Consider the following 18623-nt stretch of genomic DNA (forward strand, 5'->3'; position numbering starts at 1 on the left):
TTCCTTATTCAGCCATGTTGGCTCTTAATAATTTGTACTGTCATTTGCTAGTAGATAGGGTAAACTGCCATTTATTTTCTAGTTAGGACAAGACAATGTCCAGTGTGTGTAGTAAGATCACCACTAGTGAGAAGTGATGATCGCATCTTTAGCCGTTTGCAACCCAACAACATGTTGTTTGTTTAGCAACAACGACGCATGCAACCAAACAGCGTACTCACTAGTTGATTTCCTCGTACAGAAAATTTAATGCAGGCAACCAAACTACATGCATATGTTGGTTTTTAGTCAGCATTTGCTCAATCAGCCTCAACTAAAACAAGAACAAGTAGGCAAAATGCCGGTGAACCAAATACGCCCCCGTGCACCGTGTGGACACGTTTGGAACAACCAAATACGCCCCCGTGCACCGTGTGGACACGTTTGGAACAAAGTCGTCAGTCCGGGCCAAGATTCCTCCGTCGCCTTCCTCCGTCCATCACTTGTCGACAGCAACTGGCCACCGTGATTCCGTACTCACTCACCTGTGTGTCGCGCACTTGGCTGGCACATAATCTAACTTGGCCGCCACTTGAGACTCGCCTGGGACGGCAGAGACGCGACGACTCTTGAAGCAACCGCTCCTCCCTTCCCCTCCTCTACACCAACCCCCACGGCCGGCCCCAATCCAACCAGACCCTGCCGCTGGCCTCAGTCGAGGGAGGCGGAGCGGACGCAGCCAACCACTCGGGCGGCGGAGCGAGCTGATGGCCGGCCCGGGCGCCGACGAGCACCAGAAGCGGCGCCGGGGGCGGCCCTCGCCCGCCGATCTGCTCCTCAACTGCGACCTGCCCCCTCCGGCCAAACTCTTCGGCCCCCTCCCGACTCTTCTTCACAGGTAAGGCGCGTCCCCTTCACGGATTGGCCATGGCGCATCGCTCAGCTTTTTTTCTTGTTCTCTTTTCGCGCGAGGAAAGATTGGAGAGCGCGGCGGGGGCGGATAAGAAGGGCGACGGCGGCAACGAGGAGCTGCGGCGGGCGCTGCGGCTGTCGCAGTCGCGGGCGCGGGAGGCGGAGCGGAAGCTTGCCGCGGCCAGCGGAGGCCTGGCAGCGCTGCTCGTGCGGGACTCGGTGCTGCTCTCGGCGCACCGCCGGTGGGTCATGATGCTCGAGGCCGAGAACTCCGCGCTCAGAGCCGCGGGCGCCGAGCCTGAAGATGATGAGGAAGATGGGGATGCCGCCCGGCGCGGTGTCGCCGCCGCGTGGTGGGTCGCGCTGGCGGTCTGCGTCGTCGGCCTCGCCCTCGGCAACCTCCTGCTCTGAGATTAACCATGTATCCTTATTAAGTTTCAGTGATTTCCTTCTGTGAATCCTGCTCTGAAATTGAAAATTAACCATCCCATCCATCCTTACAGCTTCAGTGATCCATAGTTGGGTCACAGTGGCTGATTGTGTGAGAATGTTAGCATCTGCTTGATGTTCTGCATTGGAAGCTCGTGTTGTTGTAGATCAATAGACGAAATCTGCTTGATTGGTCCGGAAGCCGCCGTAACCATCTCTGCACGCTATCATCTACTCTATCAGGAGATTCATGACAGTGACTTGCCTCTTATAGTACAATTAGCCTGGTTTGGATAACTGTGGGCTTCAAGTCGTGTTGAATATGGAAAGCTTCTCTAGCCATGGCATAGTGATCCATGACAGATGACTGACTGCGACATTTCTTCAGGTTGGAATTGGTGGCTAATCAATTATGGAGGCCTTGTTTGTTCTATTTGGTCTTTCAGCTGATGGTGCTGTCCTTCAGGTCACCTGGTTGCAGCTTATATATGTTGAGTGTCAGCAGTTCAGCCTTCCTTTGCCATGTTTATTACTCCCTCCGTTCCTAAATATAAGTCTTTTAGACATTTCAAATGGACTACAACATACGGATGTATGTAGACATATTTTAGAGTGTAGATTCACTTATTTTGCTTCGTATATAGTCACTTGTTGGAATCTCTAGAAAGACTTATATTTAGGAACGGAGGAAGTAGATGTCTTTATCTCCCCAGTTTGTGTCCGGTGTAATCTGTGAGGGCTTCCAGTCTGAGACTGACCTCAAGTTATGTAAATGATGGAATTTGTTCGACAAATGATGCCTCTAGGCATCATTGTCGTGCTTCTCCAGATATCGTCCTCCTCTGCCTCTATCACCTCGAAGAGGCGCACGTGCTTCGCCTCGTTAACGCGGAGCTGCCAATACTCGCGATGTCGCCCATGGACGCGCACACCGCCCAAATTTTCAGTTTTTCTTTTCTTTTCGAGAAGTATGGTTGTGCTTTCCGCGGAAGCAAATATGTACTTCTATGATCATGGAAATACAAATTTTTCCTGCTCGAAAATAAAAATCCATGCAAAAGATTTCTCCATAACCTAAGAACAACCAATGAAAATCGAAAAGACAAAAAACAGAAAAAACCCGAAAGCACATACAAAGATCTAGAGGAAGCACCCAACACACGAAAAAAAAAAGCCCCACAAGCGACATGTGGCAGTAGCTGAACACACTACTTGGCGTGCTCCTAGGCCACTAAAAATGACCACCAGGGACCTCCAGTTAATTATTTAGGGACCTCTAGTTAGTTGCTCTCCACTGTACCCAAGCCTAACTAATAACATAAAAAAAACAGAACTGGAAGATGGGCCGGCCCATGGGAAAGAGCAGCGCGTGTTGAACAAGAGTTGTAAGGTCAAACCCAGTTAGGCGATGTTTCCTATTCGCAGCCACTAGGGCACTCCATTTGGAACGTCTGGATACTTCCAATTTGTTTTAATTTTTATTTTATTTTCTGTTTTTCCATTATTTTTTGGTGTTTTTCATTTTATCTTTTTTCTATTAAAGTACATAGACATTTTTTGTTCCGTGAAGAATATTTAAATTTGTAAATGTTTTCACAAATGAAGCCATGAAATTCTTTAAATTCGTGAATATATTTTATATTTATGAACACTGTTTAGATTTGTGCACATTTTTCAAATTTGGTGAATTGTTTTCAAATTTTTTAACTTTTCTTAAAATTCGCAAACATTTATTTATGTGGGTTTGATGTATGATGTTTGTTGTTGGCTCGAATTCTACCTGTTGGCTTTATTTGTAAAGTCTGGCGTATGTCTTTTTCTCTAAAAGAATATAATGAGTGACACCCAATCACTACATAGATAAGATGCATACGGCCAAAAAAAGTCTTAACAAAGTATATAAAAGTAACAAATTGGCAACAGTAGAGCCCTATGAGACCGAAAGAAGGCCTATGTTGACGAAGAAGGTGGACCTATTTGAAGGTTATGCCGCCATCCATGATGGATAAAAACCTCTCCGGTCACATGCTCCAACCGCATACACATCATTTTGAACATCGATTGATGCTGAGTTGCGTGTAGCATAGACAACATACAAAATGCTGAGTACACATGCAGAATGAGTGCTTCGTATCACCCCATCCCACAATTCTTGTCTTAGATTTGTCTAGCTATGGATGTATCTTACACTAAATTCTTGTCTTAGGTAGCCATCGGCAAGTAGTACACCTGCCGAAGAAATCAAACTGTATGTACGCATGACTAAATCAGCTTCCATCGATTCATCAAGTGCGTGGCTGTTGCTTTCGACGAGGAGTACATAGATGATCACGGCAATGATTCTTGGTGTAGAGCTTGCGCCAACAGTTAGTTCACTCTAATATCTCAAGTGGCACCATACCTACAACGAAATTGTGGACAACTAACTAAAGATGATGTTTGATAGATAAAAGTCACTTTCTGATTCCAAGCAGCGGGGCAAATGGATAGTACAGGCTTAGATGATGAAATATGAGAGAGTATACATTAAGCCCATCTCCAAAGAAACTTTCACATGGAAACGAAAGCATGTGACAAGTATGACACTAAGTTACACAACTCATGACCAGGAGTGTTTGTTATTCTTATTTTCATGTGAGGGGATAAGACTCAGTCCTCGCGCACTTCTAAATTCTAACTGAGGGAGATGCTAAGGCTGAAAGCAACGGTCATGCGTCCATTGCATTGTTACCATGGCCCATGGAGGCACAAAGAACTTATTCAAGCCGTTCGTTACGGTTTAACCAAGACATGCAAGTTCCAAAGGCTATATCGCCATAGTACATTATTGGGTTATGTTTGACTACTAGATAGGTGGACGTGATAGATTAAGTTAGTTATAGAGGCGTAGTACATTGCAATTCTTTAGATTAAAAAAGATAGGATCACTCATAATGCATGCAGTGTAACGAAAATATCCTTCCTTTCTTTCTTTCTTGGCCCGTCTGTGTTTAACAGGTGATGTGCACATGTGAACCAGCGGCGAGATCCACGGCTGCATGCATGGGTCGCAAGACTCAAGCATCAATAGCCGTACAAGTCCAAACCAGAGACGTGCCGCATGTGCCGCGGCGCTAGGTACAGTTAAGCTCCGTACAGGAAACATGAACGAGAAGTGGTGAATTAGTGGGGGTCGATCATGGCTGCCGGATCATGGAGCAGGGTAGGGCCAACGGGAGCTCTGTTATGGAGTTATCAATGCCGGCAGGTTCAGTGAGGTTCATGACTCCCGAGACACGAGCATCACTATCTGAACAAGTCCAAACCCGTGATGTGCCTCGGCGCCAGTAGAGTTCAGCTCGGAATAGAGAACAGGAATGGAAAGCGGTGCTTTAGCAAGAGTCGATCAGCGCCGGTCCTCGAGTTTCGGAGGCCCCGGGGCGAACTCAAATGAATGGGCCCAGTGACAGCACTGGAGGGAAAAAATTATTCCATACATTGATAAAAAAAATATTGCAAAGCTATAATAAACAGCGGTAATTTTCCTTGGTAAATAACACCTCCAAGTCATAAATAACATTTTCATACTGCAGGTGTAAATCAAACATCATAGAAGTCACAGAGCATAACAGAAAAGAAATGACATACTAGGGAACCTCCAAGCCTCCATTAATCATGAGAAACGGCTCCATGCATTTTTTTTTGATGCAAAATCATTAAATGAAAATGTCAAGATAAATGTAGTCTGTTTCAAACACAAGATTTTGTTCCCTTGTAGGCCCTTTTTATAATCAGAATATCTCTTGATTTATTGTCAAGAGTGTCCCAGTTTCTAGGTTCATAGATATCAAAAGGAGAAAATCCTTGTTCATCTACACTTGCAGGATTCTCACGGTCACTCAAAATATTTATAGGAGTCTCATATGGGCATTGTTTCCTCAATTGTGGTCTCATTCTCAGCGGGTTGTTGTTGGCCTTGTGCCCCCTTTTTCTCTGAGCAACTGGCCTTGTGCGTGCGTGCCTGCCTTTAGACCTCTTGACAGTTGGGCTTCTGCTGGAGATGGGCCTCCCTGCCTACAGATTTTTTTCTTTTTTATTTAGCATTTCATCAATGCCCATATCTATATATACACTGCAGCACTAGGTCGGGGCCCCTAATTTGGCTGGGCCCCGGGCCGTTGCCCCTGCTGCCCTGGCCCAGGGCCGGCCCTGGAGTCGATCAAGGGTGCCATGCATATCATGGAGCAGGCAGGGCCACCGACGGACGACAGCGCTGTCACAACGTTGGCAATGTTGGCAGCTCGGACAACAGCTCGGAGCATGGGTGAGCCTTGGAGATTTTCAAACATGGCATGTTGTCCTTCCAGCGGATGTGGATAAAGAACGTGAGCCCTCGTGGGAATCGGAGCTAGTGCTCCAACGAGCATTGAAGGCAGAGTCAAAGTAGAATCTATGACCTTGTCAGTTCCTTCTAATATCTTAATTTGCACCATCACACAATAGAAGTTATATTGTACATGTGATGCATATAAATCATCGATATGATATTTGATGGATACAAGTTGCATTTTGATTCCTCAATAGGGTCATATATGCATTGCATACATGAATGGGTATGGTAACATATATGGGAGGGTATATATTGAGCCCAACACCCCCAAAGAAACTAGGCAATCATGTGCCAAATATGACACCAAGTAACATGTACAACTCATGAGATGTTCTGTTAATCAGATTATGATTTTTGGGTGCAAAAGCCTTGACATGTCCGTCACACTATATGTATGTATGTAGCATGAATCCTCGCATCTAACTTCCGCTTGAAGTTGAGTATTCATGTAGGACGGTGATCCTTAATGAAATTAATTGGACGATGCTTCAGTGAGGTTCATGCAACCAGAATTAATCACCAATGGGTGAACCCTTTGGACATGATTTACCCCCATTTTTGCTGAGGGCCTACTTTACTTTTGCGTGCAATGTCCAATTGGAGAGAAACTTGCAACGTCGGCGGCGTCGCCCTGGGCAACCACCTGCTCTGAGATTATTCACAATCTCAAAAACGGTCAGAAGTTTCAATAAAGGTTCGCGGGTTCAAAATTTTGTTTGCATTATAAAAAAAGTGTTCCTGTTTTCCAAAATTAGTTCACAAATTCGAAATATTTTCACGATTTTAAAACATGTTCATGTTTCCATTTTTCTTTAGGAACTTCCAAAATGTTCACCGGTTCAAAAGAATTTGGAATTTCAAAAAGTGTTCCTGTTTTTACGACAAATTCAGAAAATGTTCGCAGTTTGGATTTTCATAAAATGTTCATGGTTTCAAAATTTCTTCAAATATTTAAAAAATATTCACATTTTCACATTTTGTTTGTGTTGCTGAAAAATGTTCAATGTTTTGTGTTAAAAAATTATTCAATTTTTACAAAAATTATTCATGCTTTCCAAAGAAAGTTCATGTTTTTTCAGAAAAGTTTTTGAAGTTTAAATAGAATTGCTGCAGTATCTAGTCTGTGTCGCCATAGTGGGTGTTGTGGCGGCTACAGTGCCCAGTGTGGTTCGCCAGATTGCTAGTTGGGCTGCTTCGATCTTCCTCTTTTGCTACTTCTTTAAAATTTTGCGGAACCACTTGAACAACCCTCTTTAGCTCAGGTGGTTGTCAACATTCATTCAGCAGCACCTGGTCTCGGTTTTGACACCCTTGACGGCAGACTTAATTTTTTAGCTTTATAAGCTACAGTGGCCTTTCACTTGCTCGCGCTCGCTCTGTTGGGCCGGCCTATTCGCAGGCGCCCTCTGCGAATATTAGAATGCGACATATAGGAGTTCCCATGTACAGAAAAAAATGTACGTGTATACGACCCATCATACATATGAAAGTGGGTATAATTTTTCAAAAGTCTCTATTACCTTTTATATGTTTAGTGAAAGGGGTTGTATGTGCGTAAACAGCATTGGTTAGCCAGGTAGCCATCGGCAAGTAGTACAACTACCGAGGAGACCAATCTGGTTGTAGTGAGCTAGCTCTGTACGCTCGGCTCAATCAGCTTCCATTGATTTATCAAGTGCGTGGCTGTTGCTTTTGACGAGGAGTACATAGATGATCCTAGCAAGGATTGTCGGTGTAGAGCTAGTGCCAACAGTCAGTTCCCTCTAATATCTCAAGTGGCACCATGCCTACAACGAATTGTAGATAGCCAACTAAAGATGGTGTTTGATAGATAAAAGTCACATTGTGATTCCAAGCAGCAGGGCAAATGGATAGGGCAGGCTTTGATGGTGAAATATGAGAGGGTACATATTAAGCCCATCGCCAAAGGAAGTTTGGCATGGAAACGAATGCATGTGACAAGTATGACACCAAGTTACACAACTCATGAGCACTAGCGTGTTTGTTATTCTTATTTTCATGTGAGGGGATAAGACTTAGTCTTCTCACACCTCTAAATTCTAATTGAGGGAGATGCTAAGGCTGAAAGCAACGATCAAGCGTTCATTGCATTGTTATCATGGCCCCTGGAGGCACGAAGAACTTATGCAAGCCGTTCGTTACAGATTTAACAAGACATGCAAGTTGCAAACGCTATATCGCCATAGTACATTAATTGGGTTATGTTTTACTACTAAAATAGATCATGGAAGGCGCGCGTTGTGGCGCCCGTCATTTTAAAAAATAGAATGGTAGATACTTCTATAAGATATGAAAGTCATTTTGAACGTGCACTAGTAGAAAAGGGGCATAATGTTCAGCTCATTAGTCTCGGTTTGTAGTGCCGATTCCAACGGCTAGGCGGTCCGCTCTCATTAGTACCGATTCGTGGAAAATCTTTAGCACCGGTTCATGCTACGAACCGGTGCTAAAGAGAGTGCTGGTAGGATGTTGTCAGTCTGAGGCCCCTCCAACACCTTTAGTACCGGTTCGTGACATGAACCGGTACTAAAGGTCGTCCTATATAAACCCTTCGTCCACCCGTGATCGAGCTCGCTATGTTTTTCTCCTTTCCCCTCTCCTCTCTGTTCTTTCCCTCTTCCTTGAGCTATCACACATTTTGCCCAAATTTTGTCAAGATTTGAAGGCCCCCATCCATTCAAGTGATCACAAAGGTAAGCAACTTTGTCCTTTTCATCTCTCATTGCTACATTAGCTCTTGCAATGCCTTATATAGTGATTAATTTGTGGGTTTTAGTAATTTGGGAGGAATTATATGTGGTAGTTTATTTAATTTATATGCAATCTGAGCTTAAAATAACTCTTAGTTTGCATATATAGGTGTAGTTTACTTAGTGCCTTCCCATCTCCGTCCTAACCACCGTCAATCATCCGCACCGTCCCGTCGCCGGAACCACCTTCTTGTGAGCTTCTTGTTCTTATATTGTTTATATATAAAAAATCATGTTTGTGTGATTTAGATATATAGTTACTTGTATAATTATCTTACCCGTACGTTGTTTGTTATTCATAGTGCCATGATTTTTATATCCGTCCCCGTCGGCCCTCGTCCGGGTTATGATTCGGATGTGGTATATTCTCTTTTGTAACTATTTGTTGCATTTCATGTTTATGACAAATTATGCCCATCAAGTTGACATAGATATTTTTATCTAGGAGGTATGTGAAACGGAAATTCCAACCGACCCTATTGTCGAGAGGTTAAATTTAGTTGAAAGAGAAAACAAGTATTTGAAAGAAAGATTGAAAAGAATTGAGGGGGAGAAGATAGAATTGGAGTTGCATGTTGCCGATGTCGTCGATGATCACAAGATCAAGATGGAGAAATGCGCTTGAAGATTAGAAAGATTAGAAAATATGCCATTGATAGTGAGGCTTGGTATCATTACGTTGTTGGATCAATTGTTACCTTAGTTGTGATCTTGATCGCATTTGTTGTTACACTTAAATGCTTTAGCTTTAGAGTTATTTGTATGTTTGTTTTATGAGAATAAGTGTCGTATGAACTTTATTAATTTGGTCTTTTCGGTGTTGTGTAATGAAGATGAGCCGACAATGGATGTACGATGACCGATGCTCTCCCCAGTTCGTTGATGGCGTGCATACTTTTCTGCTTGCGGCTGAGGCAAACAAGCGTGTGGATGATTTTATGCCTTGTCCATGTGCTGGCTGTAAGAATGATCGGAATTACTCTAAGTTAAAAACCATTCAAGTCCACCTATTTGAGTCCGGTTTCATAACCCACTATAATGTTTGGACCAAGCACGGAGAAAGAGGGCTTATGATGGAGACAATGAAGAAGAAGAGGACGACGACAGCTATCCTAGCCATGGGTTCCCTGAATACGATGGTACAACAATGGGGAAAGAAGCTGAGCCGGCAATGCGGGAAGAAGCTGAGCCGGCAATGCGGGAAGAAGCTGAAGAAGAGGCATCAGATGAGCCCGCTGATGATCTAGGTCGTGTTGGGGAACGTAGTAATTTCAAAAAAATCCTACGCACACGCAAGATCATGGTGATGTATAGCAACGAGAAGGGAGAGTGTCGTCCACGTACCCTCGTAGACCATTAAGCGGAAGCGTTATAACAACGTGGTTGATGTAGTCATACGTCTTCACGATCGACCGATCCTCAGCACCGAACGAACGACACCTCCGCGTTCAGCACACGTTCAGCTCGGTGACGTCCCGCGAACTCACGATCCAGTAGAGCCCAGGGAAGAGTTTCGTCAGCACGACGGCGTAGTGACGATGTTGATGAAGCTACCGTCGCAGGGCTTCGCCTAAGCATCGTTACGATATAAACGAGGTGGATTATGGTGGAGGGGGCACCGCACGCGGCTAAGAGATCAACAGATCAATTGTTGTGTCTTGGGGTGCCTCCCCGCCCCCGTATATAAATGAGCTAGGGGGGAGACGGCCGGCCAGGAGGAGGGCGCGCCAAGGGGGGAGTCCTACTCCCACCGGGAGTAGGACTCTCTCTTTTCCTAGTTGGAGTAGGAGAGGAGAAGGAATGGAGAGAAGAGAGAAGGAAAGGGGGGCGCCGCCCCCCTCCTTGTCCAATTTGGACTAGAGGGGGAGGGGGGCGCGGCTGCCCTTGGCCGCCCCTCCTCTTCTCCCACTAAGGCCCACTAGGCCTAATATACTCCCCGGGGGGTTCCAGTAACCCCCCTGGTACTCCGGTATATGTCCGAAACCTCCCGGAACCTTTCCGGTATCCGAACATAGTCATCCAATATATCGATCTTTACGTCTCGACCATTTCGAGACTCCTCGTCATGTCCGTGATCATATTCGGGACTCCAAACTACCTTCGGTACATCAAAACACAAAAACTCATAATACCGATCGTCACATAACTTTAAGCGTGCGGACCCTACGGGTTCAAGAACTATGTAGACATGTCCGAGACACGTCTCCGGTTAATAAACAATAGAGAAACCTGGATGCTCATATTGATTCCTACATATTCTACGAAGATCTTTATCGGTCAAACCGCATAACAACATACGTTGTTCCCTTTGTAATCGGTATGTTACTTGTCCGAGATTTGATCATCGGTATCTCAATACCTAGTTCAATCTTGTTCCCGGCAAGTCTCTTTACTCGTTTCGTAATGCAACATACCGCAACTAACTCATTAGTCACATTGCTTGCAAGGCTTATAGTGATGTGCATTACCGAGAGGGCCCAGAGATACCTCTCCGACAATCGGAGTGACAAATCCTATTCTTGATCTATGCCAACTCCACGAACACCATCGGAGACACATGTAGAGCACCTTTATAATCACCCAGTAACTTTGTGACTTTTGGTAGCACACAAAGAGTTCCTCCGGTAATCGAGAGTTGCATAATCTCATAGTCAAAGGAACATGTATAAGTCATGAAGAAAGCAATAGCAACAAACCAAATGATCAAGTGCTAAGCTAACGGAATGGGTCAAGTCAATCACATCATTCTCCTAATGATGTGATCCCGTTAATCAAATGACAACTCATGTTCATGGTTAGGAAACTCAAGCATCTTTGATAACGAGCTAGTCAAGTAGAGGTATACTAGTGACACTATGTTTATCTATGTATTCACACATGTATTATGTTTCCGGTTAATATAATTCTAGCATGAATAATAAACATTTATCATGATATGAGGAAATAAATAATAACTTTATTATTTCCTCTAGGGCATATTTCCCTCAGTCTCCCACTTGCACTAGAGTCAATAATCTAGATTACACAGTAATGATTCTAACACCCATGGAGTCTTGGTGCTGATCACGTTTTGCTCGTGGAAGAGGCTTAGTCAAGGGTCTGCAACATTTAGATCCGTATATATCTTGCAAATCTCTATGTCTTCCACCTGGACTTGATCCCGGATGGAGTTGAAGCGTCTCTTGATGTGCTTGGTCCTCTTGTGAAATCTGGATTCCTTTGCCAAGGCAATTGCACCAGTATTGTCTCAAAATATTTTCATTGGACCCGATGCACTAGGTATGACACCTAGATCGGATATGAACTCCTTCATCCAGACTCCTTCATTCATTGCTTCCGAAGCAGCTATGTACTCCGCTTCACACGTAGATCCCTCCACGACACTTTGTTTAGAACTGCTCCAACTGACAGCTCCACCGTTTAATATAAACACGTATCCGGTTTGCAATTTAGAATCGTCCGGATCAGTGCCAAAGCTTGTATCGACGTAACCATTTACGACGAGCTCTTTGTCACCTCCATAAACGAGAAACATATCTTTAGTCCTTTTCAGGTATTTCAAGATGTTCTTGACCGCTGTCCAGTGATCCACTCCTGAATTACTTTGGTACCTCCCTGCTAAACTAATAGCAAGGCACATATCAGGTCTGGTACACAACATTACATACATGATAGAGCCTATGGCTGAAGCATATGGAACATTTTTTATTTTCTCTCTATCTTCTGCAGTGGTCAGGCATTGAGTCTTACTCAACTTCATACCTTGTAACACAGGCAAGAACCCTTTCTTAGCTTGATCCATTTTGAACTTCTTCAAAACTTTATCAAGGTATATGCTCTGTGAAAGTCCAATTAAGTGTCTTGATCTATCTCTATAAATTTTGATGCCCAGTATATAAGTAGCTTCACTGAGGTCTTTCATTGAAAAACTTTTATTCAAGTATCCTTTTATGCTATCCAAAAATTCTATATCATTTTCAATCAACAATATGTCATCCACATATAATATTAGAAATGTTACAGAGCTCCCACTCACTTTCTTGTAAATACAGACTTCTCCAAAAGTCTGTATAAAACCATATGCTTTGATCACACTATCAAAATGTTTATTCCAACTCCGAAAGGCTTGCATCAGTCCATAAATGGATCGCTAGAGCTTGCACACTTTGTTAGTACCCTTTGGATCGATAAAACCTTCAGGTTGCATCATATACAACTCTTTTTCCAAAAATCCATTCAGAAATGCAGTCTTTACATCCATTTGCCAAATTTCATAATCATAAAATATGGCAATTGCTAACATGATTAGGACGGATTTAAGCTTCGCTACGGGTGAGAAGGTCTCATCGTAGTTAACTCCTTGAACTTGTCGAAAACCCTTCGTAAAAAGTCGAGCTTTGTAGACAGTAATGTTACCGTCAGCGTCAGTCTTCTTCTTGAAGATCCATTTATTCTCGATGGCTTGCCGATCATCGGGCAAGTCAACCAAAGTACACACTTTGTTCTCATACATGGATCCCATCTCAGATTTCATGGCTTCAAGCCATTTTGCGGAATCTGGGCTCATCATTGCTTCCTCATAGTTCGTAGGTTCATCATGGTCAAGTAACATGACCTCCAGAACAGGATAACCATACCACTCTGGTGCGGATCTTATTCTGGTTGACCTACGAGGTTCAGTAGTAACTTTATCTGAAGTTTCATGATCATCATCATTAGCTTCCTCACTAATTGGTGTAGGTGTCACAGGAACCGGTTTCTGTGATGAACTACTTTCCAATAAGGGAGTAGGTACAGTTACCTCATCAAATTGTACTTTCCTCCCACTTCTTTCGAGAGAAACTCCTTCGCTAGAAAGGATCCATTTTTAGCAACAAAATTCTTGCCTTCGGATCTGTAGAAGGTGTACCCAACTGTCTCTTTTGGGTATCCTATGAAGACACATTTCTCCGATTTGAGTTCGAGCTTATCAGGTTGAAGTTTTTTTATATAAGCATTGCAGCCCCAAACTTTAAGAAACGACAATGGTTTCTTGCCAAACCACCGTTCATAAGGCGTCGTCTCAACAGATTTCAATGGTGCCCTATTTAACGTGAACGCAGCCGTCTCTAAAGCATAACCCCAAAACGATAGCGGTAAATCTGTAAGAGACATCATAGATCGCATCATATATAGTAAAGTACGATTACCACGTTCGGACACACCATTATGTTGTGGTGTTTCGTGTGGCGTCTGTTGCGAAACTATTTCGCATTGTTTCAAATGTAAACCAAACTCGTAACTCAAATATTCTCCTCCGCGATCAGATCGTAGGAACTTTATTTTCTTGTTACGATGATTTTCTATTTCACTCTGAAATTCTTTGAACTTTTCAAATGTTTCAGACTTATGCTTCATTAAGTAGATATACCCATATCTGCTCAAATTATCTGTGAAGGTGAGAAAATAACGATACCTGCCGCGAGCCTCAATATTCACCAGACCACATACATCAGTATGTATGATTTTCAACAAATCTGTCGCTCGCTCCATTGTTCCGGAGAACGGCGTTTTAGTCATCTTGCCCATGAGGCATGATTCGCAAGTACCAAGTGATTCATAATTAAGTGATTTCAGAAGTCCATCAGTATGGAGTTTCTTCATGCGCTTTACACCAATATGACCCAAACGGCAGTGCCACAAATAAGTTGCACTATCATTATCAACTCTGCATCTTTTGGCTTTAACATTACGAATATGTGTATCACTACTATCGAGATTTAATATAAATAGACCACTCTTCAAGGGTGCATGACCATAAAAGATATTACTCATATAAATAGAACAACTATTATTCTCATATTTAAATGAATAACCGTCTCGCATCAAACAAGATCCAAATATAATGTTCATGCTTAACGCTGACACCAAATAACAATTATTTAGGTCTAAAACTAATCCTGAAGGTAGATCTAGAGGTAGCGTGCCGACGGCGATCACATCGACTTTGGAACCATTTCCCACGCGCATCGTCACCTCGTCCTTAGCCAATCTTCACTTAATCCGTAGTCTCTGTTTCGAGTTGCAAATATTAGCAACAGAACTAGTATCAAATACCCAGGTGCTACTGCGAGCTCTAGTAAGGTACACATCAATAACATGTATATAACATATACTTTTGTTCACCTTGCCATCCTTCTTATCCGCCAAATACTTGGGGCAATTCCGCTTTTAGTGACCAGTTCCTTTGCAGTAGAAGCACTCAGTCTAAGGCTTAGGTCCAGACTTGCCATCCTTCTTATCCGCCATCCTTCTTATCCGCCAAATACTTGGGGCAATTCCGCTTTTAGTGACCAGTTCCTTTGCAGTAGAAGCACTCAGTCTAAGGCTTAGGTCCAGACTTGGGTTTTTTCTCTTGAGCAGCAACTTGTTTGTCGTTCTTCTTAAAGTTCACTTTCTTTTTCCCTTTATCCTTTTTCTTGATCAAAAGAACCATCCACATTTAATTTAACAAACCCCATAGGAGGTCTGCTCTATCCTCCCTTATTCCTATTTGCCTTAGGAGAGTGGCATTTACATAGTTAGCTATTATAGCATGTGGGCCTGATTAACCTTTATATTGTTAAAAATCACAAACGTTGGGCACCCGATCTATTTGCTGCACTATGGGGCCAATCAAGTAGTGGCCAACTGCTTAGGCCATCTCCAAACACTATCTCCTAAACTGGACACACTATCCGTCCGTGCACCGCTTCCGGACGCATCCGCGAATAGGATACAAGGTTGGTCATCCACCCTTGTACCTTAAATAGTCATCAAATTCGGATAGCAAAGGCGGGCCTGGCAGATCTAGAGGAAAAACACATGGGTTGCGAGCACATGTGGCTCAACTAAAAGTGGGTCAAGCGGACTCTCACATGATGTGCGGGGATGTGAACTGGTCCGCGGATGATCACGGGAGCACGTTGGATGCAAAAAAAGGTACACGCTATGTAGTCTAGACATTTACGGGAGCTTTGAGGTACCTCTTTGGAGATTCCCTTACCGGCCAAAGTTCTGTTTCTCGGCAAGTTGAATTTCAATGAAATTTTCATATTCTTTTATAGCTTCCAGTTAGGTTTATATACACATTGAATTTTTACTAAGAAGTACAGTAAGATCACAGAAAATGCAGCGTAATGTATTGTTTTTTCTCCTGGGAGTGTGTGTTTAACACACTTGAGCAGGCAGGGTCACCAGGGAAGCTTTGTGTCGACGATGCAGCCATGCCTTTCAGATTAGGTCCAACGCTCGAGAACGGCGTCGTCACTAACAAGCACGCAGACAGCAGCAAGACGCGTAAGGGAGCCCTTGGACATTTTCTACCGGACAAACTTGCCGCGCTGACCTTCTAGAGCATGTCGAGGAAGCGTGAGCCCTCCTGCGACTGCTGGTGAGAATACGTCCGAGCAATGGTGGCGGAGTCGACACATAATGTATGCGCTTGTCAGTTTCCTCTAATATCTCAACTTGCACCATCACATCACGCAACAAAATTTATATTACAGATTTGATACACAGATCATCAGTATGATCTTTGGCACCTAGATGTTCAATTTTTATTCCTGGCTAAATAAGCAGAGGGACAAATAGTGCAAGCATGAATGAATACGGTGAAATATGAGAGAGTATATATTGAGCTTAGTGCCACCGAACAAACCTTGTAAACATGTGGCAAGTATGACACCAAGTAACAAGTATGACTCATTAATTATATTGCTAATTGGATTATTACTTTTGATGTGAAATCTGTCATCCCTGTAGCATGTACCAGGACTTGTCTGTGGCCCGTCACAATATCTGGATTATCTTTCTTATACTTGATTATATATAATGAGTTGTACTTGTACATTGATAGGTGGTGCAAAACTATCATACTCGTCAAATATATTTAGCGATGTTGCCCGCGTGGCTTGCGCATTTGCGCGGCTAGTTCTATCGTGTATTATCATATACAATATATTAATTGTGTCATGTAAAATGTTTTGACTTCCTCCCAATTATTTGTTGATCTTTTCAGTTATGATATTACAACATTACTCTATAATTTTGGACACGAGTATTGCAAACTGAAATCATCATCTTTGTTTAACTTTCTATTTCCTATTTTCAATAAAGCATTCGGCATTATTCATTGTAATTTATGGAGCCTTTCTCTTCAAAGTATTCATATATTCTACTACCTTATTTGCCTAGATATGATTGTACACATGTAATTTTCTCCTTTGCATCATAAATCCGTGTTTCCCATGGTTTTGCATCATAATTGACAGTATTCGAGAGTACAGTGCCCAGTTTTTCCTTCTCTACCATATAGGCCCCGAGTCGCCAACCAAATCAATTATACCAACTGCATGAATACAACTTTTACACTGCATTTGGGACTCGGTGGTTTATTTGTAAAGAATAAAATCTAAACTCATACAATATATGGACAGTTCAGAGATCGATGTGGGGCAACATGTTTCCTGATCATAGAGTGAATATGTTGCCCTTAGGTACTCTACCATGTCAGCTGTTTCAAACATCTTGACCCCCATGTTAGGATCCTGCAAAGACAATATGATACATGTCACATGCTACAAGGTCAGGCAAATGCCAAAGTTTAGCAACAACGCCACAAATAGCATCAGTACAACCGAACATCACTACACAGCTACACTAACAATTTCTCAAAAAAATAGTTTGTCAAAAAAAAAATCCAGCAAAGCTGCAGTAACAGTGAGGTTCTTCCTTCTAGCCAGCTTGAATAAATCAGGTGCTAGATCCATCGGAGCATCTCATCGAGCTATCTATCCCTCCAAAAAGAAGCTTTGCTCGTTCTGCCTATGAGGCCTTGTTTTTTGTAAGGGTGCAGCGAACGAATCTGCAAAAGGTTTGGAAGATTAAAGTAGAATGAAGGATTAAATTCCATATGTGGCTTCTTTTGTAGAACAAAATCTGGACAGCGATCGCCACCGGGATACGGGATGGTCTCATAGCGTAGTGTGCTCTCTGTTGGTTCAAGTAATCGAAACCGCCAAGCACATTCCAGATTTGGCATAGTTTCAGTTCCTCTAATCCAAGGATGACCCATTTTGCTTTACGGTCAAAAGTTGTTGGAGTCGTGGCGTCGTTTGACAGATTGGGCTTGACCTAATGAAAGGAAGAAAGAGATTTCAACCACCGTCTATGTTGTTTGCAATGGATGGCAAGAGATTTCACCCATAGCTGAGTATGTTGACGTTGCGAGCAATCATTAAAACCAAAATTTCCCTCACTGATCTAACTATGACCATTAATAACAATAGTAGCATGATAGGGCTGGAGCACATAGCAATTAGCAAGAACAGTTCATACACGTAATTTGTATCCCAGATCAGAGGCACAAATGAGCCACCCTCAAGGCAATAAGCAAGCAAATATTATTGTTCTAACATTAGAAACTAGAGATTCGTGGTCCAGGGCATTTTATCCACCATGTGTGATCAAAGCTACTCCCATCGCAGTGGTCTGATCTGAAACTAGATTGAAGAGAGCTCTAACCACTGTGATGACACACCATCCGACAGTTGGTCCTTAGGCCCAGTTCTTTTGACCCGATTATGGAGATTCTGGGTCTGAAAAATCAAAAGCTAGAAAGAACTCGTTTTGATTCTGTAGAATCGTCAAAATCAGACCACAATCGACAATGCAACTGAAAAGCAGCGTTTTGGGTCGATTCGGGCGATTCTAGACCTCCCGCAAATGAAAACGTATGGGTTTTCAGACTGTACCCCTATCTCATCACGAAATTACAAGCAAAATGCCCTTCCACAGCCCAACCGACCGCGGCCCAGAAAACACATCGGCCGCTCGCTCCGCTGTCCTCGCTCGATTCCCCCCTCGCTCTGTTTCCTCCAGCCGCCGCTAGGGTTCCTGACCCGCCGCCCCTCCTCCCTCGAGCCCAGACGCGCGCCTTATCGGAACCCTGCCGGAGCAGAAGAGCGCCGCCCCGACGCGCCCATCCAGCCGTCTGAAGCAGTGCTCAGCGCCGCCTTCTCCGACCCCCATCCCGCCAGCCCCTGAGGTCCTCCGCCCCGCCGGCGCCGATTGCCCTCCCCGCCGTCCTCCGCCGGCCCCGACGAGCCCATCAAGCCGGCTGCTGTTGTCTTCTGTCCGCTGCC

The 18623-nt window shown here is 43.5% G+C and overlaps 1 protein-coding gene across 1 annotated transcript; it reads left to right on the plus strand.

Annotated features, from left to right (window-relative positions):
* Positions 1-538: 538 nt before the first annotated feature.
* LOC119327382 lies at positions 539-1762 on the plus strand. Its single transcript, XM_037600495.1, has 2 exons — positions 539-877; positions 957-1762. The coding sequence occupies exons 1-2, from the start codon at positions 747-749 to the stop codon at positions 1300-1302; spliced, it is 477 nt and encodes a 158-aa protein (XP_037456392.1). The 5' UTR covers positions 539-746; the 3' UTR covers positions 1303-1762.
* Positions 1763-18623: the final 16861 nt, after the last annotated feature.

Source organism: Triticum dicoccoides, chromosome 7A (genome assembly GCF_002162155.2).
Source record: "Triticum dicoccoides isolate Atlit2015 ecotype Zavitan chromosome 7A, WEW_v2.0, whole genome shotgun sequence".
NCBI lineage: Eukaryota > Viridiplantae > Streptophyta > Magnoliopsida > Poales > Poaceae > Triticum > Triticum dicoccoides.